General features: G+C 41.7%; 1 protein-coding gene across 1 annotated transcript; it reads left to right on the forward strand.

The window, feature by feature from the left end:
• Nucleotides 1-3434: 3434 nt before the first annotated feature.
• On the forward strand, nucleotides 3435-4142 carry LOC147417534 (uncharacterized). Its single transcript, XM_086506540.1, has 2 exons — nucleotides 3435-3639; nucleotides 3784-4142. Exons 1-2 carry the CDS (start codon nucleotides 3435-3437, stop codon nucleotides 4140-4142), a joined length of 564 nt encoding a protein of 187 aa, XP_086362666.1.
• The last annotated feature ends 23171 nt before the right edge of the window (nucleotides 4143-27313 follow it).

Consider the following 27313-nt stretch of genomic DNA (forward strand, 5'->3'; position numbering starts at 1 on the left):
TTTAAATATAATAAATAATTTATATTGCCACTCAATTTGATTTTCATGTATCTTATAGCTTTGATCATAAAGTACCCATGAATCAAAAAAATTGAGTCAATTTGAGTTAGAGAAAGGTACTTTTCTACTGTTTTAATTTTTTCACTTCCACAATTAACTTAAGGTGTGGATTCTTAGGTTTGGTAAAGTGTCAAGCTTAGAAATTTTGACACTTGTCCATATTTCATGGTTTGGTCTCTTTCTCCTAATACTACTTGTCTATTCCATGTCATACAAGGAGGCTGCCACATCACCAAAAGTCCATGTCATCACCCCATGTCACCTTCCATATCACCATAGTCAAAAGATTGACTTCACACTTGTCATCCTAAACATCACCTCATCCACCAACCTCAATTGCTACCTTGCATGCCACTTCACATTAGATGCCATGTCATCCACCATCTTTTGTGACACTTGTCCGTGGTGCTTGCATGGCTTGCCACCTCACAATCCACTAAGCATGACACATCATCAACTCTCCAACTCACCTTCCACCTTTTTGCCACCTAAACATTTCATGTCACCATTCTGCCATGTCACATAATGACATGGCAGTTGAGGAGGATTTGATTGCCACATCATATTGCCCTCATAGACTTGCCATGTCATCCATGCATGGCCACATCATTTATTTATATCTTTAATATTTTTTTATAAATAAATTATATAGATTGTATGTCATAATTATTAAAAGATAACTTAAAGCAAATTAGTTTTAATTTTTATATATTTTATTATTTTAAAATATTATGATTATTATTAAATTTTTATTTATTTAAATTACTATGGATGAGAACTTAAGGATTATAATTTTTTTATATAATTCTTTTTAAAATTTCACTTAACGTAAGTCAACTAACTTAAAAGATAATTATAATTTTATATAACCTATTTTTTTGAAATTTGATTGGTGTAATCTTATCCAGATTTACACCTTTTTAGATTACATTAGGGAGACAATGTATATAAACCCTTTTTTTTAGTGCACTTCATTTGAGAGTTTGAGAGTAAGTGATTTTGGAGCATTTATGCTCCTTTCATTCAAACACTAAGTACTCTAACATTCATTTTTCTAAATAAGCATGGGTTCACAATCATGAAGGTCTCGAAAGCAAGATAGACAGCACAAAGACCCCGTCCACAAAGTTCGGGATGTGGAAGCAATTGCCCATGCGGAAGAAAATTGCGGCAAAGCTCGAGAATGCAAGCAATGCTCTAGAGCAAGATTATGTACGGATGTGATGTAAGAGTCCACTACAGGCCCTACCTCGAGGAATCTGGGGGTGTTCATGCATGAGGGTGATTCTTCTTCTCTCCCTCTATCACCTAGATTTTTTCCTTCTTCCCCTTGCTCGGTCCCTCTACCATTTTTTCCTTCTTCCCCTTGCTCGGTCCCTCTACCATTTTCCTCAACATCTACAGCCCCGCTAGGAGAGGGGTCACACGTTGGCGAGCTCACACCCCCCCATGGTGGGTGCCTTTGGGGAGTCTCACATGGTGTCACTGGCCTTGGAGCATTTTGGCCGTCCATCGATGCAGCACAGTCCCCTCATTTCCTTGAGTGGATCTCCCTTGCTTGCTCTTGGAGAACCTTTTGGAGTTGGCATGGATGGTACACTCATTTAGCACATCTGGAGCCAAATATCATGAAGGCATCATTGTGGAGACCTACTTCAGTGACATTGATCTCTCCTCACGCACTCAGGTGCTTGAGCATTTGTTGCGACACCCTTGTGTCGTTCAGGCCCGCACAACTATCAAGATCCGTAGTCTAGGGACTTGTCACGCTACGGTGGAAGTTGTAGATAGTGTCAGACGGTCTTACATTGCACTATCTCGACGACGGGGATCAAGGGATGCACTTGCTTCTCATCGCACACTCACTGCAGCAGTGGCAACTACATCCATCATAGGTATTTCTTGGGCCACTTCTCATGTGTTGTGCATTCGTTGGCCCATCTTGCATGCCGGACGCCTTAGGAGACAACGACTTGATTTGGTACATAGTGATGAGCTATGGCGAGTAGTGGGCATGCTCCACGATGCTCACGCATTCTAGATTCACGCATGAGAGAGCTCATAGCACAGTTTTGGGAGGAGAATTGCCACGCCTTGTCAGATTTTAAAAAGACAATTCAACATAGGATTGGTCACAAGCAATACATAGAGCATGGTGCTATGATCCTAGAGATTACACAGAGTCAGCTCTTTCATGCATTCCACGATGCCCACCCTGAGATTAGCATTGGTCAGTTCTCCTTTGAGGAGGCTTGCAAGCCTTGGTACGTGCCATTCATGCACGAGAGGGAGACATGTGTTGCAGATACCATGTGCAATTTCAGATTATGTATGATGTGTTCCGTGCTCTTTCGGGGCGTGTTGGAGAGGTTCCGACGGGGCCATGAGACTTTGTCCACTCTTTGTTATGTCGGCGTGTAGACGGAGCCTCCTACCATCAAATGTTGTGTGTGGAGTGCAAGTGTGCCCAATGTGGGGATCTTGCACGACTTACATCTGTCATAGATGATGGTGATGCGGGTGGGATAGTTACATGGCAACAGTATGACTACCAGACATACAAAGGTCTTTGAGGTGGCACATCTTGCAGGTTGCAGATCACATCTCAAACTGCACCACGTCCTTACTTCATGCAGGCTTTTAGGTCCGTTGTGTATCCATATGTGCAGCATGCGCATCACGCAAAGTGGAAGGATTACCAGTTTCGTGCTTGCCTTGCCGCCTTCCCGATTGGCAATGTGGTCTCTATCATGGATTTCACAGAGAACTACACCTTTTCTCCACATCAGGAGATCCAATCCGAACACTACTTCTCCGAGCAGGTATAAATGATAATAGTTTGATAACTTTACATTTGCTTTGCATTTTTAGCCACATTATGTAATTGCATTATTTCATTCACTCTAACCTTTTTAAATGCTCTAGAAGGTGGCAATCCTCGTCCATGTATCTTATCTTCACGCAGAGGTGACAATTGATGGAGTGGAGAGCTCTGAGGACTCATGAGTGATCATACGTGAGTACCATTTCTACATCAATGATGATCGCTCACACAGTGTGCAGTTTGTGCAACATTGTTTCAGCAGCATGATGGATTCCTTCGTGAGCGCCACATCTCATTCTCCTCTCGTTATATTTGGTTGGATGGTTGTGGTGCACAATTCAAAAGTGCACGTCAGTTCTTTTGGTTGTACATATGGCACCATAGTAGTGGCATATCTTGCATTTGGAGATTCTTTGAGGCAGGGCATGGAAAGGGAGAGCATGATGGTGCAGGTGCTTGTGTAAAGTGTGCTCTTCGGTGATATCAGCTTTGACGCAATAGTGACCGATTTAGAGATGCTAGACAGGTTGTGGAGTGGTGCTCATAGCACATGGCACATGACTCATCTTCAGGTAGTGGATGCTCAGTGAGGAGGCTCCTTTGGTGTGTGGATAGCCAAGATATTGATCTCACTAGCTGGGATTGTGACACAGTAGCAGGTACACTCCAGCTGCCCAACATTCGTAGCACTGCAGCTAGGGATCCCACTATCTTTACTAGGCACCATTCATGCTTTTGTGATGCCTACGTACATGGTGAGTGGGCAGATTGCACCATGACAGAGTGGGATGATAGGTGGACACTACAACCTCTTTCACCATCATAGGATATGACCACATCGAGTAGCTCCATTGATAGGTAGGCAACACAGTTCTCAGATGATGCTGATACTCTCGCAGATTACTTGGCAGAGGGAGATGATTTTGCAGTTATTGCTGAAGAGGGAAATGCAGAGGCAGTTGACTATTACATTCTCAGGTGCACCAAGGCAAAGTATGTGCTTCAAGAATCCACTGTGGATGATTATGGTGAGGCATATGATGCTCACAGTATGGTTGTTTTAGGGCACTATTTTCAGCAGGTCCATGGATGTGGGCACTACATCCATTTTGTACAGTATGAGTGGCCAAAGGTGGCCATACACTACTCCCATCTTGTCCTTGTTGTGGAGCTAAGGCTAGAGAGGATTGTTAGTAAGAAGAAAGGGAGCACCCCTCGCTGGCGTTTGGGTCCGCATGAGCACAAGAGCATTATGTAGATAGTTCATAGCAGAGTAGGAGTTGCAGACCTTGCAGATGATATTGGAATTGCTTCTGTAGATGATAGTTGTGATGATGAGTGTTAGCGATGACCCCTACATTCGTGTTATTTACCATTCCACCTTTTTGGCCCTTTCGATCATTTCTATTCTTGTATACTCTGCTTCATTGATATTCTATATTATGGTGTTGTACTTTCCCTCATTCATTTGATGTTCATTTTTGAAATTACCATTCATAGGTTGTTATTTTGTTTTACCATTGATCTAATTTTATTAAAGATTCACGGTCTTATGTTGCCGTCTTGACTATCATTAGCGGGACGAATGCCAATTCGTTATAAGATGCCAGGTACACGATCGAGACTGACGCGATAGGGGATTTGAATTCTTTTCCTACCCCTAGAAAGTTTCATGGCCATCTGCTTCCGTCTCTTTGGTCTAGGGTGGCACAATCTCCAATTTTTCTGTTTTGGCTTCACTAAGGGCCCAATGGTCATAAACAGGCAATTGTTCCATAGTAGACCATCGAGATAGATTGCCTTGCCCATGAAACATTGCACGGATGGGGAGTTAAGTGCTTTTACTACCCTTGCAAAGTTTCATGGCCATCCTCTCCCGTCTCGTCGATCTAGGGTGTCACAATCACCAATTTTTTTGTTTTGGCTTCGTTAAGTATCCAATGGTCAAAAACTGTTGATTGTGCCACCGTAGACCGTCAAGAAGGATTGCGATGCCCATGAAACTTTACAGGGATAGGGATTTAGGTTCTTTCCCTACCCCTCCAAAGTTTCATGGCCATCCGCTCCCGTCTCATTGGTCTATGGTAGCATAATCGCCAATTTTTTCGTTTTGGTTTTGCTAAGGGCCCAATTGAAAAAAAATGACGATTGTGCCACTGTAGACCGTCGAGACGGATTACGATGCCCATGAAACTTTTTAGGGGTTGTGATTTAGGTGCTTTCATTGCCCTTGAAAAGTTTCATGGCCATCCGCTCCCGTCTCGTCGGTCTAGGGTGGCACAATCACCAATTTTTTTGTTTTGGCTTCGCTAAGGGTCCAATGGTCAAAAACTGGCGATAGTGCCACAGTAGACCATCGAGACGGATTCTGTTGCCCATGGAAATTTGCAGGGATGTGGATTTAAATTTTTTCCTCACTCCTACAAAGTTTCATGGCCATCCGCTCTTGTCTCGTCCGTCTAACGTGGCACAATCGCCATTTTTTTCATTTTGACTTCACTAAGGGCCCAATGCTCAAAAACTAGTGATTGTGCCATCGTAGACCGTCGAGACGGATTGTGATGCCCATTAAACTTTGAAGGTGCAGGGTTTTAGGTGCTTTCCCTACCCTTGAAAAGTTTCATAGCCATCCGCTCTTGTCTTGTTGGTCTTGGATAGCACAATCGCCAATTTTTTTGTTTTGGCTTTGCTAAGGGCACAATGGTCAAAAACTGGCGATTGTGCCACCCTAGACCGACAAGACGGATTGCGATGTCCATGAAACTTTGTAGGGGTAGGGATTTAGGTTCTTTCCCTAGCATTGTAATGTTTCATGGCCATCCGCTCCTGTCTCGTCGGTCTAGGGTGGCACAATCGCCAATTTTTTTGTTTTGGCTTCACTAAGGGCAAAATGGTAAAAAACTGGCGATTATGCCACTGTAGCCCGTCGAAACAGATTGCGATGGCCATGAAACTGTTCATGGGTGGGAATCTAGGTTCATTCCCCACCCTTGCAAAGTTTCATGGTCATCCGCTCCCTTCTCGACGGTCTATGATGGCACAATCACCAATTTTTTTGTTTTGGCTTCACTAAGGGCCCAATGGTAAAAAACTGGCGATTGTGCCACAGTAGATCGTTGAGACGGATTGCATTGCCCATGAAACTTATAGGGGTAGGGATTTAAGTGCTTTACCTACACCTTTAAAGTTTCTTGGCCATCCGCTCCCGTCTCGTCGGTCTAGGGTAGAACTTGTGCCAATTTTTTTGTTTTGGCTTCGCTAAGGGCCCAATGGTCAAAAAATTGTGCCACTGTAGCCCATTGAAACAAACTTCAATGGCCATGAAACTTTGTAGAGGTGGGATTTAGGTGCTTTCCCTAGCCTTGCAAAGTTTCATGGCCATCCGCTCCCGTCTTGTCGGTCTAGGGTGGCAGAATCTTCTTTTCTTTGTGTTGGCTTCGCTAAGGGCCCGATGGTAAAAAGGTGGCGATTGTGCCACCGTAGACGGTCGAGACGGATTGTGATGCCCATGAAACTCTGCAAGGGTTGGGATTTAGGTAATTTTCCTACCCTTACAATGTTTCATGGCCATCCTCTCTCGTCTCGTTGGTCTAGGGTGGCACAATCACCATTCTTTTCGTTTTGGCTTTGCTAAGGGCCCAATGGTCAAAATCTTTGCAGGGGTGCCACAGTAGACCATGGAGACGGATTGCGTTGCCCATGAAACTTTGTAGGGGTAGGAGATTTAAGTGCTTTTTTCACCCCCTTCAAAGTTTCATGGAAATCCGCTCTCGTCTCGTTGGTCTAGGGTGACATAATCGCCAATTTTTTTGTTTTGGCTTCGCTAAGGGCCCAATGGTAAAAAACTGGCGATTGTGCCATCGTAGATCGTCGAGACGGATTGCGATAACCATGAAACTTTACAAGGACAAAAATTTAGGTGCTTTCCCTGCCTCTGCAAAGTTTCATGGCCATCCGCTCCCGTCTCGTCGATCTAGGGTGGCGCAATTGCCAATTTTTTCTTTTTGGCTTCGCTAAGGGCCCAATGGAAAAAACTGACGATTGTGCCGCCATAGCCCATCGAAACAGATTTTGATGGCCATGAAACTTTGTAAGGGTGGGAATTTAGGTGCTTTCCCCACCCCTACAAAGTTTCATGACCATCCGCTCCCATCTTGTCAGTCTAGGATGGCACAATCGCCATTTTTTTTGTTTTGGCTTCGCTAAGGGCCCAATGGTAAAAAATTGGCGATTAAGCCACCATAGCCCATTGAGACGGATTGCGATGCCCATGAAACTTTGCAAGGATAGGGATGTAGGTGTTGTCCCACCCGTGCGAAGTTTCATGGTCATCTGTCTCGTTGGACTAGGGAGGCACTTTTGCTAATTTTCTCGTTTTGGCTTCGCTAAGGGCCCAATGGTCAAAAACCAGAAATTGTGCCACCGTAGCCCATGGAAACATATTTTGATGGCCATGAAACTTTGCAAGGGTGGGTATTTAGGTGGTTTCCCTACCCTTGCAAAGTTTCATGGCCATCCGCTCCCGTCTTGTCAGTCTAGGATGGCACAATCGCCATTTTCTTTTGTTTTGACTTCGCTAAGGGCCCAATGGTAAAAAATGGGGATTGTGCCACCGTAGCCTGTTGAGATAGATTGTGATGCCCATGAAACTTTGCAAAGGTGGGGATTTAAGTGCTTTCCCCACCTGTGAAAAGTTTCATGGCCATCTGCTCCGTTCGGTGATCTATGGTGGCACAATCGCCAAGTTTTTCATTTTGGATTCAATAAGGACCCAATGGTCTAATACTGGCGATTGTGCCACCGTAGACCATCGAGACAGATTGCGTTGCCTATAAAACTTTACAGGGGTGGTGATCTAGGTGCTTTCCCTACTCCTGCAAAGTTTCATGGCCATCCACTCCTCTTGTCTCGTCGGTCTAGGGTGGCACAATCGCCAATTTTTTGTTTTAGCTTCACGAAGGGCCCAATGGTTTAAAAAATGGCAATTGTGCCACCGTAGACCATTGAGAAGGATTAAGATGTCCATGAAACTTTGCAAGGGCAGTTATTTAAGTTATTTCCTTACCCCTACAATGTTTCATGGCTATCCACTCCTGTTTTGTCGGTTTAGGGTGGTACAATTGCCAATTTTTTCATTTTGGCTTCGCTAAAAATCCAATGGTAAAAAACTGGTGATTGTGCCACCATACACCATTGACATGGATTGCGATGTCCATGAAACTATGCAAGAATGGAGATTTAGGTGCTTTCCCTCCCCCTGCAATGTTTCATGGCCATCCGCTCCCGTCTCATCGGTCTAGGGTGGCACAATCACCAATTTTTTGTTTTGGCTTCACTAAGGGCCCAATTGTCAAAAACTGGCGATTGTGCCACCGTAGCCCGTCAAAATAGATTATGATTGCCATGAAACGTTTCATGGGTGGGGATTTAGGTGCATTTCTTACTCCTGCAAAGTTTCATGTCCATCCACTCCCTTGGCTTCCCTAAGGGCCCAAGGGTCAAAAAATGGGGATTGTGCCACAGTAGACCATTAAGACGGATTTTATTGCCCACGAAACTTTGCAGGGGTGGGGATTTAAGTGCTTTCCCTATCCGTGCAAAGTTTCATGGCCATCCGCTCCCATCTCGTTGGTCTAGGGTGGCACTTGTGCCAATTTTCTCGTTTTTGGTTGCGCTAAGGGCCCAATGGTCAAAAACTGGCGATTGTGTCATCGTAGCCCATCGAAACAGATTTTGATGGCCATGAAACTTTGCAAGGGCAAGGATTAAGGTGTTTTCTCCACCCCTGCAAAGTTTCATGGCCATCTACTCCCGTCTTGTCGGTCTAGGGTGGCACAATCACGATTTATTGATTTGTTTGGCTTCGTTAAGGGCCTAATGGTAAAAAACTGGCAATTGTGCCATCGGTAGCCCATCAAGACGGATTGTATGCCCATGAAAATTTTCAAGGGTAGGGATTTAGGTGCTTTCCCCACCCCTGCAAAGTTTCATGGCCATCGCTCCCGTCTCATCAGACTAGGGAGGCACTTTTGCCAATTTTTTTGTTTTGGCTTCGCTAAGGGCCTAATGGTAAAAAACTGGTGATTGTGCCACCGTAGCCCATTGAAACAATTTTGATGGCCATGAGATTTGTAGGGGTGGGAATTTAGGTGCTGTCTCCACCCGTGCAAAGTTTCATGGCCATCCGCTCCCGTCTTGTCGGTCTAGGGTGGCACAATCGCCAATTTTTTTGTTTTGGCTTAGCTAAGGGCCCAATGGTAAAAAACTGGCAATTGTGCCACCGTAGCCTGTCAAGATGGATTGCAATGCCCGTGAAACTTTGCAAGGTCGAGGACTTAGGTGCTTTCCCAACCTATCTCGTCAGACTAGGGAGTCACTAAATGCTTGTTAGAGAGAAGAGTGTTAGTAAAATGCCATTTTGGTTTCATGATTTGCCAGGAGGACCAGAATTTGCATATGAGCTTGGAACCATAAGGAACAAAGTCCTTGGAGGAGAGGATGATGTCCCTGAGTGACAAATTTGACCAGGATTTGTAGTCCTTTAGCTTGAATTTGTGAATGGTTCTTTTAATTAGTACTGCCCAGTAGTCTGATGAGTCCAGACTCCTCAAGATCCATTTTGCCAATTTTTTTGTTTTGGACTAATGAACGCATAAACTAGAACACAACTACTATAATCATAATGACACATTTTGCAAAGGTAAAACTCTATAAAGCAAAACATTGAAATTACACTCATAAGGAGACATCAAATGAGGATGTGCTAGCATTGAGGATCTTACAAAGTTGTGGTACAAATGAACACCGAAAACTATAACGAGATGACTATAATCATAAAGACAAAGTTTACAGAGGTTTGGGACAAATGGACTGCAATAAGTAAACATGGCAATTATGATCAACAAGACACATCGTAAAAAGGTTTGATACAAGTGAAGTACAAAATTAAAACATGGCGACTACAATTACAAGGACATATGGTACAAAGGACAAAAATTAAAACATGGCAACTCGAACAAGACGACTATAATCATAAACACCTTTGAGGGCAAAGTTTTGGTGCAAATCGACATCGTACAAAAGTGTAAGTTAAATGGCCAAAACATAGGAAAGTTGGATGCTTGTGGGAAGACTCAAAAGTCTTCCCACATCCCTATCTTGGAGGGGGCAAGCCCTTTTAGTAGGGTATGAGAGAGAAACACACACACACTCTAACAAGCTCCCTTTACACAAAGGGAATAGGGGACACATGTCAGGTGCCTAGCTCAGTTGCCTCCAAGGTGCATTCAAATCCTATTGGATGGCCATAGAGGTGGACCAATGAGATTAGGCTAGAGTTTATTTAGTTTAATTCTTTTAAACACACTTGATAAAAGAACCATTAGGAATTAAGATCTCTAGAAGACTATTAGACAGTCTCCCAAGGGGTCCAATGAGCATTCAACAGTCCAATTGCTTGCCTAATTCCTATTGGCCAGAAGACTAAGGGGTCAAATGAGAGTTTAATTGCATTAACTAAATACCTAAAGCTCTCACAAAAGGGGAAAGTGGGACACATGTCACAAGGCTATCACTTATGCTTCTTAATTATCATTGGCTAAGCTTTGTAGGGTCCAATGGGATGCCAGCATGAGTAAAATCCAAGAGGGGTCGATGAAGAGAGAGAAGGGGCTGATTTTGGCAAGGCATTATCATGCACGCACTCACACAATCTCATGTGTGAAGAAAAGAAGACTCTCTCTCCTTCTCAAGCTCTAATGGAAAGCTCATCATCTACTCCAAGCTTGTGAGAAGGGAAGCTTACACCAACAACTCTTGGCTTTGTGTTGCAAATCCAACCAAGAGCCAAGATCCAATGCATGCTCATCTCCTCTACCATGCTAATTACTAAGCTATGCTAAGCTATTATGAGTGATTATTTGAGGAGATATACTTCTTTCTTGTAAGAATACTCCTTCTTCCTCTCGATCTACTCTCATACCCCGCTAGCTCTCACCATTTTTGAAGGTGTGTGAGGTCTTGGGTCTGAGACTGTGAGGGAATTGATGTTGTGGTTTTCAAGAGTAAAGCTTGGTGCTTGAAGCTTCCATCTTCATTGCACCAACAAGTTATTGAAGGAACACAAAGTATTGTATTGTAAAATGTCTCTCTTGATGGGGGAAACCTATAATACAAAGCCTTCTGGAGGGGGAAATCCGGTCCTCAACTATTGTCAATAGCTTAATTTCTCTCTTTTAAATTATTGTTCATGCCAATCTAACTAGGTGTTATTATTTTTGTTGCTCTCTCTCTCTCTCTCCATCCAAGCACTCTTGCTATGCTCATTAGGAATCTATTCTAATAAAATGCTCACTATGTCTATGCTATTTCTGCTACACACAAGTTACTAGGCCACTAAATGTTACATTGGTATCAGAGTACAAGGTTTCTCTTTTCTTGCTCAAGAAGGGAGGTCCTCAAGCTAACCATAAATGGTTGGTATTATTAATTGCAATTGAGTAAGTAGAATAGGGATTTTTCAGCCTTGCAGTGTGCCTGCTTTGTGCAGATAACGGGGCATCACCGTCGAGAGCTATGGTCTTAATAGCGGAATCCTATGGGGCTTGCCTACGGCTTAACCACTATTGAGCTATTAGAATCTTGACAGGAGCCGGTATGTTTTGGTGTTGAAATACCCTCTCCGCTATTCCTTGCAATTAATGATATTCAAGCCACGAGTATAGGAGCTTGAGTGCTTTTCTAAAGGGGTTAAGAGGAGTAGCAACTAGGGCTTGAAGTGCCAAAGTACGCTTAAAAATTTACACCTAAAATCTGTTAGAATGAATGACAATAGTAAAGAGAGAGAAATTAATGTTGATAGCTTTGATTTTGCTAATGAGAAGGCTACTAATGATGCCCCTATGCTTGTTAACTACCTTGTTTCTAGGCTTCAACAAGCCATGGGCGTACCTAGGAAGCCTCCTAGTGAGACTTCCAAAAGAGGCCTCTCTCCAATAAGGGAACAAGAAGAGGGTATGTACAAAGGGCTCAAAAATCCACTACTTGACGATGCATCTCCTTCCCAAAGGAGAAGTCAAGTATCAATGGTAGAGCCCCCACCAAAGGAATGAGAAAGAAGTGAGTCTCCTGCCACCCTGATGGAGATGGCTCCACGAAGATGGCAGGAAAAACACCCTCCAATACCCCCTAAATGGAGAAAACCATCGCACACTTCTCCACACCATAATTCAAAGAGGGATGATAGAAAACAAGAGAATAAAAAGGCGAGAAAGAGGTCACCCTCTTCTCTATCTTCTTCATCTTTTTCCTCTTATGAAGAAAGTGATCGTGCAGACAAGGAGGAACAAGGGAAGAAAAAGGTGAGAAAGAGGTCACCCTCTTCTCCATCCTCCTCAAATTCTTCCTCCTCTAAAGAAAGTGATGGTGCAACTTTCAAACCACCAAAAATAAGAGGTGATAGGAAATCCTATGCCACAGGAAGTGGTCGTCCAAGCTGAAGAAGTTCAAAGAGGGAGGAAAGAACATCTCTTTCCTTACCTACAATGGCACCTTTGGTGCTACGGACAAAGTCTTGGCTTTCATTCAACAATTTGATGCGACGTTCGTCAAGGGAAACGCACCACACCGGCCGGGAACAAAGCCCTCAAAGGCCTAAGACCATCACGGAAGTGATTCACCACACATTGGTCGTTTCATAATTCAATTTCCAACAAGGGGCTAAAAGGAATTTTAAGCCCATGGAAACTAAAAACCAAAATGAAACTCTAGGGAAGAACAATGCTCAAAATTCTTCCCAAGGCAATTCTAGCAACAACACAACAATAACAAGACCAAGGAGAAAGGAGTTTACAAAGGTAAAAACAAACTCTCTTCTGAAGAGTTAGAAGCTTTTTGCAAAGACCATAAATGTTTCAAGTGTGGGAAGCAAGGACATGGCTATCGTTCTTGCCCCAAAAGAAGCAATGAGACTCCTAGAGCTTCCATGGTTGCAAAGGATCATCCCTTTCCTATGCTTGGAAAGAGGTGAGAGAGCATGATGCCTTTATCCTTTTCGACTTTGGCTCTACCCACGACTTCATATCAACGGAGTTGGCCACTAAGCTGGGCATACAAGCTTTCGAGATGGAAGATACTATGACCGCCAATGGAGATTTTAAGGGACAACAAGCCTCTGTTACTCCCTTAATTGGTAAATTGAGGCTTCATATGTCCAAAGCTACGTCGACAAATAGGACTTTTTCATCTCCCCTCTTCAACATGAAGATGTTATCTTAGGGGCACCATCGGTCAACCGCATGGTTGGCAATATGAAGTTCCTTGGAAGGAGGATTTATTTCAAGTATAGGAGAAATAACATGTACATAGATGCTAATGAGTTGGGTTGCACTATACCTCTTGTAAATTCTCCTGGTTTTGAGAAGTCAATGAAAAGCTAAGTTTCTGCATAAATGATTTTTGTCAAAGAGTTCATAAATGATCCTAATGTCTTATCCAATGGAAATGATAGGAATCAAGAGGAATTAGAGTTATCTAATTTTCTAAATGGATTCCAAGATGTTTTTATCAATGTCATTCTTGGAGAGTTACCTCCAAAACAAGGGGATGATGACCATAAAATAGAGCTTCTACCTGGGAGCTCACCGCTTAATAAGCCTCCTTATAGAGTTTCTCAAGCTCAACTAGAGGAGATAATGAGGCAAGTGCATGAACTGGTAAATAAGGGGATGGTCAGGCCTAGTTCCTCTCCCTTTTTTTCACCAGTCCTTTTAGTGCAAAAGAAAGATGACACATACCGCATGTGTGTTGATTATAGGGCACTAAACAAAATTAATATCAAGAATAGATTTTTCGTACCATGGGTAGAAGATCTGTTTGATAAGCTACAAGGCTCAACCTACTTCAGTAGGATTGAACTTAAAAGTGGCTACCATCAAATAAGGATAGTCAATAGAGATATTGTAAAGACCGCATTTGGTACAACATTTGGTCTTTATAAATATCTTGTCATGCATTTTGGCTTGACAAATTCCATGACTTGACGAAGAAGAACATTAAGTATACATGGACTGCAAAAGAGAAAAATACGTTTGACAAGCTCAAAGAAAATCTTACCTCTCAACCTGTGCTTATACTACCGGATCTCTCAAAACCATTTGAGGTCCAATGTGATGCTTGTGGAGATTGCCTTAGAGAAATATTTCTTCAAGAAGGACATGCCATAGCATACGAGAGCCAAAGACTCAACTCCGATGAGTGAGTATTGGGTTGGGCATATACGAAAAGGAGCTACTAGATGTTCTACATGCCCTTGACACATGGAAGTATTATCTTTTGGAGACTACATTCATCCTACAAATGGATCACCAAAGTCTTAAGTACTTCATGACGCAAACCAAGCTTTTCGACAAACAAATGAGATGGGCAAATTTTCTTTTGCAATTTAATTTTCATATTGCTGGCAAGTACAATCAAGTGGCCGATGCACTATCACAACGAACAAAGGTAAATGCAGTGTCTATAGAAACTTACAATGATCTATCTTCTATGATAGATCAGTATGCTACTGACCCTGATTTCAAGGATATAATTTCAGCCCTTGCCTTAGCGAAGAAAGAAGAACCGTTCACCTTGTAGGATAATTATCTTCTCCATGGCAATAGGCTATATGTGTTACTAACTCTCTTTGTGAGAAAGTAATGTATGAATCCAATGCTCCTCCCTATGTGGCATAGAGGGATTCAACCTACTCTTCAAGGAGTAGAGACGTATTTCTATTGGCCTACCATGAGGGTAAACATACAAGAGTATGCCAAAAGACAAAGTATAATATAGGAAAGAAATCTGGATTATTCCAGCCGTTGCCAATTCCTATTTCAGCATGGGAGAATATATCCATGGATTTTATCTTTGGATTACCCAAGTCAATCCATGGGAATATGGACAATAGTCGACAAATTTAGCAAACAAGCATATTTTATACCTATCAAAAAGACTATTAAGGAACCTCAAATGGCAACTCTCTTCATATCTCATATTTTCAAGTACCATGGCTTGCCAACATCAATAGTGTTGGATAGAGATCCTTGAATGACCATTAATTTTTGGAAGGGTCTCTTTGAGAATCTAAGTACGAGGGTAAATTTCTCTTTGGCCTATCACCCACAAACAGATGGCCAAAGTGAAATAACAAACCTTATCATTCTAGATCTAAAGAATTATGTTACAGACATAGATCAACACTCACAATGGGAGAAGTACCTACCTCTTGTAGAGTATGCGTACAATAACATTGTCCATACTACTATAGAAAAGGCACCTTTCGAGATCATTGAGGGAAGACCTAAAAGTCCCTTGCTACTTAACGTACATGGGAAGATCTTCACTGCTAATGAGTATAGACGAGACCTACAAAATGCTTTTAAAAAGATTAAGGAGGCTATATCCATCTCACAACAAAGGTAAAAAGTTGCTGCTAACAGGCACAAAAGGGCCTTAACTTTCAAGGAAAATGATTTGGTCCTACTCAAGTTTCCCAAGGCTCGATTGAGGAAAATTACGAGCAAAAATCCTACAGGCGACCAAAAGTATTATGCTAAGCTAGCAAAAAGATACTATGGTACTTTTCAAATCCTAAAACCAATCAACAAGATGGCTTATCAATTAAAGTTTCCCAATCATTGGCTCATACACAATGCATTTCATGTAAGCCTACTTAAGCCTTACAAAGGAGAGCCACCAAGAGAACCAATAATTGAGGACCCGCTGGAGATCGAGGATCAAGAAGAAGTGCCTCAACCCAAATCCATCCTTTGACATGAAGAAAAGGTACTAAGACATGGTAAGATTATCCGACGTATCTTATTAAGTTCAAAAGTTATCCTTTTGAAGATGCTAGATGGATGCAAAGAACACAACTTAAGGATAGTATGAACCTTGTCAATGCTTACAATGCTACACTAAATCAAGCAAATGTAAATGTTTTTTTAATAAAATGAACAATGTTTTTGTTTTATAAGACTAGTTCTCTTTTTATTGTGCACAAATTTAAGTAGCATGCATGCTTAGAATCTTGTTTGTGATGACGACGTCTCCCAAACACCAAGTAGAATTTTTCTCTCTACTTTGGGAGTATGATATGGACTAAAGAGTAGACATGCTTGCAACAACTAAGTCTCCCAAGCACCAAATGGACTAGTCATCCATTTTGGAATGATATCATATGGTAAAAAGGTATCCTCTATGTAGAAATGACCCAAGAACTTTGAGAATAGCGGAATTAAGAGAATTAGAGTGAGCATTTTCATGAGACTACTTTGAGAACATAGAGGGTGAACTTGTTTTAGTGGTAGCAACATAACCATTATACTTAATTAACTTGGCATAAACAATACTTTTACAAGAGAAAATTAGAGATAATAACAACAGTTGAGGACCAGATTTATGTGGAGTCGGTCCCACCTCCGATAGGCTTTTGTATTATAGACTCTCCAATCAAGAGAGAGACTTGGTACAATACAATCTTTGTGTTCCTTGTGACCTAGGTGATGCAAATGATGCAATGAAGATGGAAAGATTCATGCATCACGAGCATAACATAAACTTTGTAAAAGTATTAACCATCCCCGGCCTTAGTTCCAAGGCATCAAACACCTTCAAAGGTGGGGAGAGCTAGTGGGGAATGAGGGTAGGGAAGAGGAAGAAGAAACATTCATATGAGAAAGAAATAGCTCCTCACTTATCATCACTCTTCTGGCTTAGCATAGCATAATAGCATAGTAATGAAGATGGAGAAGATGTCAAGCTTAAGCATTGAAGAATGGCTCTTGGTTGGATTTTCATTCCATAGCCAAGAGTGTTGGTGTAGGCTCTCAACTTCTCAAGAATCTTGGAGAAGGAGATCGAGCTCTTGCACTGTGCACCTCACACAATGAGAGAGAGAGAGAGAGAGAGAGAGAGAGAGAGAGAGAGAGAGAGAGAGAGAGAGAGAGAGAGAGAGAGTATACCCCCCAAGCTGGCCCCTAGCTTCCTTGGTACCCCCCCTTGTAGCTCATGTTGGAAGTTTGTTGGACCCCTTCAAGCCTAGCCAATCACATGGAGAGTGCATATCAAGCAACCATGCTAGCCTTGGGACAAGTGTCCCCCTTTCCCCTTTGAGAGAGAGGACTTGATAAATGCATAAACAATTGATTAAATTAGCTAAATTATCATTGGACCCCTTGAGAGGCCAACCAATAGGCTTTAGGCACCTTATGAGGGCAACATGGATAGGAACTTGACATGTGTCCCTGTTGCTTCTTTAGGGAAGGCTTCACTTGTGTGAGGGTGTGTGTGTTCTTTCTCATGCTCCTACAATGAGTGGGTTAAAGCATGTATAGGTGGACCGCTTTTGCCACTATATAGTATATGGTTTTTGGGGTTGAGAAAATGGGTGGTTTAGGCATTTGAAACAATGGGATTAAATTCAAAATTTATGGAAAAAAGGGTTAAAATTTGACGTGTACTAAGTGAAAGCGCTTACTCATTAATGATCACCTCAAGGTATGTTCAAGCACTTAATGCAAATATTCTCTCGAGTCTCGTCCCTCCCACTCTATCTTGCTCATTCCTCCCCCCTCTCTCTGTCTCGCCAGCGCCATTCAGGTTACTCTTTCCTCCCTCCTTTGCGTTTCTCTACTAGCCGAAGCAACAAGCAGCAACATCACAACAACAACAAGCAAATTCAGGAGGAGTACTTTTTGCCGGGCTGGTCATCAACTTTAGTAAAATCCCCTGCAGCAGCAACAGGTATGTGTCATCATGTAGCTTGAAGCATTCTATCTCGAATGTTGGTTGAATTTGAATGTGGCTCGTTTTCCTAGGTAGCATTTCCAAGTAGCATTGATCCATGTTTTAACATGCTTCATGCAGATGTAGAAGCGTTGTATGCTTGTCTCTGAATGTGTGGCAAGATAACCAAAGGGGGCTTGGCCTAGTGATTAAAGTGAATGGGTGGGTGCGTAAGGACCCAGGTTCAACCCCTGGCGATATGGTCTGCCCTCTGTTGGGTGGCAAGATAATCATCGATTGTAACTATTAATGATGCATGTGTAAGTTTAGAATTTGTTTCTGGAATGTATATGCATTGTGCACATCTAATTGATCACTGCTTTATAAGAATGCATCATGCAGCTTGAAGCATGAATGCTGATTTTATCAACTGTGTGTGCATGCTTATACGAATGCATCATGCAGGTTCAAGCATGAATGTATTTAACTATTGATCTTGTATCTATGTGGCATTTATCTATGTATATGCATTGTGCACATCTAATTGATCACCCTTGTGAATGCTTTATAAGAATGCATCATGCAGCTTGAAGCATGAATGCTGATTTCATCAACTGTGTGTGCATGCTTATACGAATGCATCATGCAGGTTCAAGCATGAATGTATTTAACTATTGATCTTGTATCTATGTGGAATTTGTGATTTTTTCAGGATGAAGAACCAAGCTACAAAAGGACCTCCAGACTCTGACAAGGGTACACCTAGGAAGGGAAAGAGCTCTACGTAGGAGTCGCCTATCAAAACAGGTTAGATGCATCATGCATGCATTTCTAAAATTGGTTTTATGTCTTGTAAAATTTCTGAATTTTTTGCACATGCATGCTACAAAAAGAACTTCGGAGTCCCCCAAGGGTACACCTAAGAAGCAAAATGTTCAGCAGGTTAGATGCAGGTATTTTCCCCATGGATTCAATTAAAGTGTTTCTTTATTAGGAAAAACTAGTGTGCACACCACTAGTAAATATCAAGTGGGTGAACCCCACTTTTTATGGGTACAACACCATTGATAGGCTGTGTTGAAGTGGTGCACCTGCAGCACCCTTTAAAGTTGGGCAGAAACCATGGTTGCATCAGTACATAGTTATGTTGATATGGTGCACCATCTCTTAAAAGTGATACTGGACCACTTTAAAGTGCTGGGCAGCACTAAAAAGAGGTAAGGTTCTAGTAAAAACCGGCGATACAATGGGTGCATCACTTTCCAATTGAAAACCCTAACTATTTTGTGGTGAAGCATCACTTTTAAGCGAAGCATCACGATGGTGCACCACTTTTCAGTGGTTTTACACATTTTTAAGGTACCGAATAACGTTCTATTTAAGAAGCACCACTTTCTAGTGGTGTTTACCACTAGAAAGTGGTTCTTCTTAATTAGAACCTTATTCGGTACCTTAAAAGTGTGTTAAACCACTGAAAAGTGGTGCTTTTTAACCTGAACGTTATTTGGTTTAAAGTGTTAAACACCAATAAAGTGGTGCTCACCACTTTTTGTGATTCAAATTACATTTAAGTGGTGTTTATAGTGGTGAAGACCACTATAAAGTGGTGAACATCACTATAAAGTGGTGCTCCTTAACTAGAACGTTATTCGGTACCTTAAAAGTGTGTAGGACCACTGAAAAGTGGTGCTTCTTAACCTGAACGTTATTTGGTATAAAGTGGTAAACACCAATAAAGTGGTTCTCACCACTTTTTGTGGTTCAAATCACATTTAAGTGGTGTTTATAGTGGTGAAGACCACTATAAAGTGGTGAACATCACTATAAAGTGGTGCTCCTTAACTAGAACGTTATTTGGTACCTTAAAAGTGTATAGGGCCACTGAAAAGTGGTGCTTCTTAACCTGAACGTTATTTGGTATAAAGTGGTAAACACCAATAAAGTGGTGGTCACCACTTTTTGTGTTCAAATCACATTTAAGTGGTGGTGCGTGATGGTCAACCACTTTCAGTGTTGTAGAACCATTTTAGTAATGCTTTACAAAAGTGCAATAATCGTTAGTTCTACATCTTTGCTAAAAGTGGTGGTTAAGTGCTTTTAAGTGATGAAGCTTTACAAGGAGATACCACATTCTATTGGTGTAGCACCACTTTTTAGGAGTGTAGCACCAATTTTAAGTTGTGTACAACAATTCACATCGGTGTAGCACAACTGAACAGTGGTTCAGCCCACTTTTATGTGCTGGAGCACCACTTTAAACTGGTGAAGAAACACCAAAATGGGATGTATCAATAGAAAATAGTGGTGTAGCAGAAGTTTTTAGTGTTAACTAACCAGTTTTAAGTGGTTGAGAACCATTTAGTGGTACACCACCACTTAAAAATTTTGCAGTACCACTGAGAATGGTGCAGAAATCATTTCAACCACTTCTTATTGTTGATAAAACAAGTTTAATTATGGCTCATTACATACTAACACGCATTCTTATATGGTTTTACAGGGAGGTGGACAGTACCACGAGTGGCCTTACCCACTCAAACAAAATTTTGCTTCACCAAGGAAGATTTTCATACCGAATATGGGCTATGCTTGGTTGGCCAGGATCCGAAGCTCCTATGTGATGATGATTTCTCAAATGAGGAGTGGCTTAGTGTATGGCTTTACAAGCACCACCAAAAGGAGAAGATGCATTTAAAGGGGTTGAGGCCTGAAATGTATGAAGAATGTCTCCTGCTATACCACAAAGTATATCAGGGAGCTCCCCCAAACAACGAGGTAGGTGTGCATTTTGCACATGGATTTACTTGGCAGAAGTGCAAGGCCGCTGAAGATTCTGAAGGTTTAGTTGCATGGGCTGTGTATGTTGAAGGTGTTATCAAAATGTTACGCCAATAGAAAACTGTAAATAGGAAATTGGAGAAATGGAGGTCCACAAACAATCCATGCCTAATTACACTGACAGTACTGGCACAGGCTTTGACTGGCAGACATACTCAGGTGGACATCAATTTTCAGGGCAGGCTAAGGAGGAATTTCTAAAGAAGCGGGCCTTTGGCTCGATGGGAACATTTGGAATGTGAAATGTTTCCTCGACTACATTTTCTGCATCAACGGCTGATGTAGCAGCTATTTCTAACATGAAGGCTAATGCTGCTGAAAAGTTAAAAGAGAAGCAGCAATGTCTCGAAGCAATAAAAATTGCTTTAGATCAATCAAAGACAAAGAGAGATGAGCAGGTTGGTTTGATGCGAGGCGCCGCCAAGATCGTAGAGAGAATGAACAAGGATATGGAGGAACTCAAGTTGCATAAGGCTGGGCTTGCACCAAACGAGGAAGCAATGGCAAAGCTTGAGACCTTGATTCAAATCAGAAAGGAGTCTCTCAAAGACATGGGACTTGATATTGAAGTGCACAACCTCGATAACCTAGGTGAAGAGGAAGCACAGTTACAAGTATGTAAGCTTGATTGATTCACCTAGTAGTAGTTGATATTACTTAAAAGTGGTTAAACTCTAATTAGGAAAAAATGGTTAGAGACCATTTTATATGGTAAAAGACCACTTAAATGTGTTTATATAACACTCTTAAGTGGTACCACATAAAGTGATGAAGACTCTTGAAAGTAATGCACAAACACTTATACTGTTTTATAAAGTACGCAGTGCTATTTTTTTACAGGGTCAGCATGACACTTTGTTATGGGAAGTAGAAGTGGCGATAGGGCATCTTCGATTTGTGGAAACGATTATTAACTTGTTCAAGTCAAGAATGCCTATCCTTCCTGTCAGGCCGCCTGTTCATTTGGGATCGGACAATAGCTGTGTGCAATTAGGTGATTGTGTTGCTTGTGGGATGTCTATCATGCAGACTGTTGTTACCAGTGTCTACATGCTACGATGTCAACATCCGTATCACCCACTTTGTTTTGTAACTGCCTGTAAGTCTGCCGGCCAGTGTCTATTTCATGGATGTGAGGAACCTTTAAAAGATGCTTTGAAGCTGCTGGCACCTGGAGAGGCAAACATGGATGAGCATGTTGGTACAGGTAATCGATGTTTTTATACCTTATGATATGAAGCTGATTGTAGATTCATTTCTTGACCATTTTGTTTCTTTTCTCCATGTAATTGCAGAGAAAGATCCAATGGAAGGCATCTTTGGATCTCCTGTTGATGGAATTGGTAATATTCTGTGGAACATTCTTCTCTTTGAATGTTCACATAACTTAATATTGAGTATTATTACATTGTCTTTTATGTAGCACACTCCCAAGCTAGGTCATCACGCAAGCCCAATATTGATAGCATGTGTGGTGGGTGCGGGGATAAGAATGCAGTCCAGAAACAAGCAGGTGAAGACACTCCGGACCAACAAAAGGTAGAAAAAAGGGCTAAAAAAAGAGAAGATGTAGTCGGAGCTCAAGGTGACGCATTCAAGGAGTCAGCCGAGGTGCCTCTGAAGCCAGAACCTGCAATGAACAAGGATGTAGAGGACGCTGAAAAATCATCTGAGAAGCCAATTGAAAAGGATACAACAGTGAACTTGTCTGATGAGAACTCAGAACTTCTTATTTCACAGGTTTGTGCAGAGATTTTGGGGCGTAGGAAAAAGAGGAGCAACACTGAAGAGCGCGCCACACCAAAGAAAAAAGTTAAGGTTGCATCCGAGCCTCCAGAGCCTACTCCTGGAGGTAAAAAGTCCAAGGAGCCTTCATCTGCTCGGAAAAAGACTAACCTCCAAGCACCCAACCTTAAACCTCCCAAACCAAAGTCCCGCAGGAAACTTCTGTAGCCCCTATTAACCTTTTGTGCTTTGTAGCCTCTTTGTAATTTTTTCTTTGTACCCTCATTTTGATGATAATGAAATGACGGCTTTATTTTTCATTCACTAGTTGTTTATTGCTCATTGTTTGTCTATTTATTGTACTCATATTGTTCATTGACTGTCTATTTATTGTACTCGTATTGTTATTTCCGACATCATCATGAGCATCTTCAAGTAGAGCTTATTTTTTCTCTCCAGTATCTCCTGCCAAGTGGACTGTTGCCATAGAAGTTCAGGAAATTAATGAAATGGAAATCAATAGCCTGGAAGGTATACTTTTCAAGTGTATTTTGAAAAGGTTAATATGTCAGTCTGATTGAGGTTTTTAAGGCATGCTACTTGTCTATGGCAGAACTTAGCTGGATTGGAGATGTTCAAGAACCAGATGAGAAGGTTGAAGACATAGCAGCTAAGCAGGATGCAGAGTAGGATGCAGATGTAACACCAGATAAAGTAGAGGAAGACCAGAAACCAGCCGTTTGCCCCGAAATTGAGGAGATTTCGCCAAACTGCCCTGGATGGGGATATCTTGTTTCGAATTTCTGCAAGATCAAAAAGCTCATCATCCTTGATCTCGATGGACTATTCGTGAAACGAGATGTAACCAAACTTGATCCAAAGACTGGACAACTTAAACACCCTCCACGTCCAGCTTCCGACAGAGTTAAACTAAAAAGAGTGGACGAGAAGTTGTGGATCTACTACCGTAGAGATGTTGAGCAATTTGTTTGGGTTTTGAGGCAAATAGCAGATGCAATGATTTGGAGCACTTGTAATGCTGCTAACATTGAGCATATCCTCAGTACATGTTGGCCAGACATATGGGAACATAGGACTTATTACTTTAGGGATCTCTTCTCAAACTGGCAATGTGAAAAGTGGTCGTATTTTGAAGAGATTGCTGGAGCTCCAAGAGACCTTGCAGGTGAACCTGTGTCTTTGAAGCCCCTTTACCATGTTTGGAACAAGTTTCCAGAATACGACTCCTCTCGAACATTGCTGGTAGATGACTCCAGATATAAAAATCTGCGCAATGTCTGGGACAACTGTACATGTCCACCCACCTTTGATCCTCTTGATGAAGAACAAGACCCTGATTACCTCATGCGCACACTGTTGCCATGGCTGTGCAGATGGGCACTAACCCCCAATACCCTGGAGTATACAAAGGCAAACCCCATCAGCAATCCCAAAGATGAACTTTCGAGTCTAGTCTTTGAGCACTTTGCTATAAATGGAGATGAATGAGATTGTACATCTGGAAGTGCCAGAAACGTTATATATTGTACATTCTTGGTGGATATGTAGACGTTTCTGGATAATTGTTGTAATATACTTTTTGTAATATACAGAAGTTCTGGCACTTTACTGTCTCTGCACTATACATGTCTCTACACTTCTGAATGTCTCAAAACCACTTTTTAGTGGTGCTAAACCCCTAAAATGTGGTTAAATTTTTATTATGTTATTGCAACAATTTTTTTGGAACTGCAACACCATTTAATGGTGATTTTTGGGGGGGAGTGGTGAAGCATTATTAACCACTTTTTAGTGGGGCTAAACCACTTTTTAGTGGTGCTAAACCACTTTAGTACCACTAAAAAGTGGTAAATTTTTATTGAGTTTTTCTGAAACTGCAACACTTTTTAGTGGTGATGTTAGGGGGGGGAGGGGGGAGTGGTGAAGCATTCTCAAAAACCAACATGTCAATTCCATCGTACGTTTACACCAATTCATCTTGTTCAATCTTTCACTAGATGATATAAAATCACATTTGATTTACAATTCAAAGGGCATGCTATTGTATATTGCCTCATGGTTTTCATTGGAAAGTTCGAACACTTCTCCTATGCCATCGAGACTACAAGCTCCATAGGGAACTTTATTGCCCTTATCAAGTGGAAATATATGAAAACTACTCGCTTGTTATCCCACAGCTCATACAAGTTTTCTTGTAGGGATTTATACCAATGGCCCGTGACCATATAAATATGCTTCTCTACCTTGTTGCCCCATGCATCAATTTGCTCGTTAGTTGTTAGGCCCTTAGCTACTACACACTTCAAAATGTAGAAGTCAACAGCCTCCTCATTATTCTCTTCAGAAGTGACAGCAAAATTGTCTCCAGGTGTGAGAGCATCGCTTAAGGAGTCATAATGACCTGCATAAGTGGCACCATGGAACTCCTCATCGTCTGAGTCTTCATATGACTGGGAATCATTAGCAAGTGGCTCCAAAGTGTGATATTGCCACGTCTCCACATGTGATCTATTTATACAGTTTCTCCAATGGCCAAACCTGCAAGGAAAACAAAAGCATGACAACCGTTTTGATCGCAATGCACAAGTGTTGTTCTCAGAATACCCATTCACACAGTGCATTGCTCTTGAGCCCTTCAATGGTTTGCAGTCCCATTGATGGGATCGTTGAACATCACCTAGCTTGACCTCCCAGAACACCCTACTGACTTCCCTCTTTTGCTTGTCATACATAGTAGTTGCTCCAGTACTGAGATGCATTCTCAAAAAAGAGACAACTTCAACTGCACAAGTCAACTGCACGCTATTTTGCTTCAATTGCTCATGAGTTAGAGCCCTTTTAATGACAGCCCCAGCCCCATCATGTTCCCCCTTTCCATGTCTTGAGCAAAAAAAATTCCAATTCATTCCATGCCAGTAAGGCTCCAATATCTAGCAACAAAGTAAAACGGTCGCTTTGCTTTAAATTGTGAAGCTGCGCCATCTGACCAAACCCAATGTTTTTTAAATCTTAGCCCTTGATCTCTCAACCATTGAGCATGTAAGAGAAAAGCATGCTGCACAAATAAGGTGTCATGGTCTTCTTTATTGCACCTGATGCGATGCGGAAATAAGTGATCAGGACAAAGATAGTGACCTGCTTAGTGTACCAATGCATTGGCTGGATCTCATTTTGCTCCTTGAAGGAGTAGTTCTCTACAAAGTCAACGACGGAGACAACCACATCATCTGGAAACAAAGAAATGCAGTCCTTGAACTGTTGTGCTTGCCACCTAAATATAAAATTGTGAGTGACATACTTCTTCAAGTGGTCTTGGTACACTCGCAAAAGTTCTCTAGGCAGCATTTTCTTGTGGACAATGTCTTTCACAGTGCTCTTTCTAGCTTCATTGTTTAATCCAATGGCACCCACTATATTTTCAAAAAAATTCACAGATACTTGCTTACTCTACTCAACTTCTTCTCTTGGACAGATCTGAATATTACCTACACCGCATGCATTGCATGTTCCCATTAAGCATTGGTAGCTATGGAAACTATGTTCTGCAAGTATAGGGCAGAGTATAGACTCCAACAGTGAAGTGGTGCTCATACTTGCATTTTTGTATGCAAGACATCCTTGGTTGACAACTTCATCATGATGAAGGCATATAGGGCAGCTGCACATGCAGCAAGAACCATGAAGATCAAAACTTTGAGTCCGCATGTGATTTACTGCCTCTTTAAGGAAAATCATTTGTACATGCACAATACAACAACAGGTGTAGCGATCCCTCAATTTTCGGACAAAGAACGGTTTCATAGACTCGAAGCAACGTTGCGCGAAGCAACGTTGCGAAATCTGAATATCTGCATACTTTGTCTTGAATCTTAAATAAAGCTCCACCTGCAATATACATGCATACAAATGTTAAAAATAAACTTAGCATTCAAAACTGGTTAAATTGTTTCAAAACATTAAAAAGTGATTCTATATCACTAAAAACTGGTGTGCACCACTAAAAACTAGTAATGATACATTCAGTAGTATTGTTTTACCTATGAAAATAATGCACCACAAATACAAATTAGTGTAGAAACTAGTAACCATACAAAAAGGTAGAATATTAAGAGGTTGTGTGAGGACAACTTAATAGTGGTGAGAAACCGCATTCAACATAACTAAAAAGTGGTTTGGCACGACTTAAAAATGAATTCAAACCACTTGACGGTGATGAACCGCCAATAAAAAATGGTGTGCACTGCTTGAATATGGTGGGCAACGATTAAAAAGTGGTGAGTAAGGACATGAAAGTTCTGGGGAAGTTCAGAACTAGCACTTAAAAAGTAGCTAGGAGGGACAAAATACTAGGCGACAGACCAGCATTAGCACTAGATAGTAGTCCAACACAACTTGAAAGTGGAGGAGCGCTTGTGAAAAGTGTTTGATGAACACTTTAGAGTGGTGAGCGACTAGTTCAAAGTGGCCAGTCACCAATTAAAATCTAGCACTTAAAAAGTAGCTGGGAGGGACAAAATACTAGGCGACATACCAGCATCAGAACTAGATAGTGGTCCAACACAACTTGGAAGTGGAGGAGCTCTTGTGAAAGGTGCTTCATGACCACTTGAGAGTGGTGAGCAACTACTTCAAAGTGGGCAGTCACCACTTGAACGCGGATTCTGGTCACTTGAATGCGGTTTCTGGCCACCTGAAAGCGGGAACTTGCCGCTTGATTGCAGTGACAAGGTTTTAGATACCACTTGAAAGTGGTGTCTTGCCACTTGGGAGTGGTGCCTCATCACTTGCATGGAGTGATGACTGACGTAGTGACTTAGCACATGAAAGTGGTTTCTCACCACTTGATGACCACTTGAAATTAGTGAGCAACTACTTCAAAGTGGGTAGTCACCACTTGAACGATGATTCTGGTCACTTGAATGCGGTGTCTGGTCACTTGAAAGCGGGAGCTTGCCGCTTGATTGCAGTGACCAGGTTTAAGCTATCACTTGAAAGTGGTATCTCACCACTTGACGACCACTTCAGAATGGTGAGAAACTAGTTCAAAGTGGGCAGTCACCACTTGAATGCGGATTCAAG

This window comes from Adiantum capillus-veneris, chromosome 30 (genome assembly GCF_014529385.1).
Source record: "Adiantum capillus-veneris isolate H3 chromosome 30, ASM1452938v2, whole genome shotgun sequence".
NCBI classification, from domain to species: Eukaryota; Viridiplantae; Streptophyta; class Polypodiopsida; order Polypodiales; family Pteridaceae; genus Adiantum; species Adiantum capillus-veneris.

Coding starts and splice junctions, on each gene's coding strand:
- LOC147417534 (XM_086506540.1), top strand. CDS start 3,435: ATGGCACATGACTCATCTTCAGGTAGTGGATGCTCAGTGAGGAGGCTC. Junction 3,640..3,783: donor TTGTGATGCCTACGTACATG/GTGAGTGGGCAG, acceptor ATACTCTCGCAG/ATTACTTGGCAGAGGGAGAT.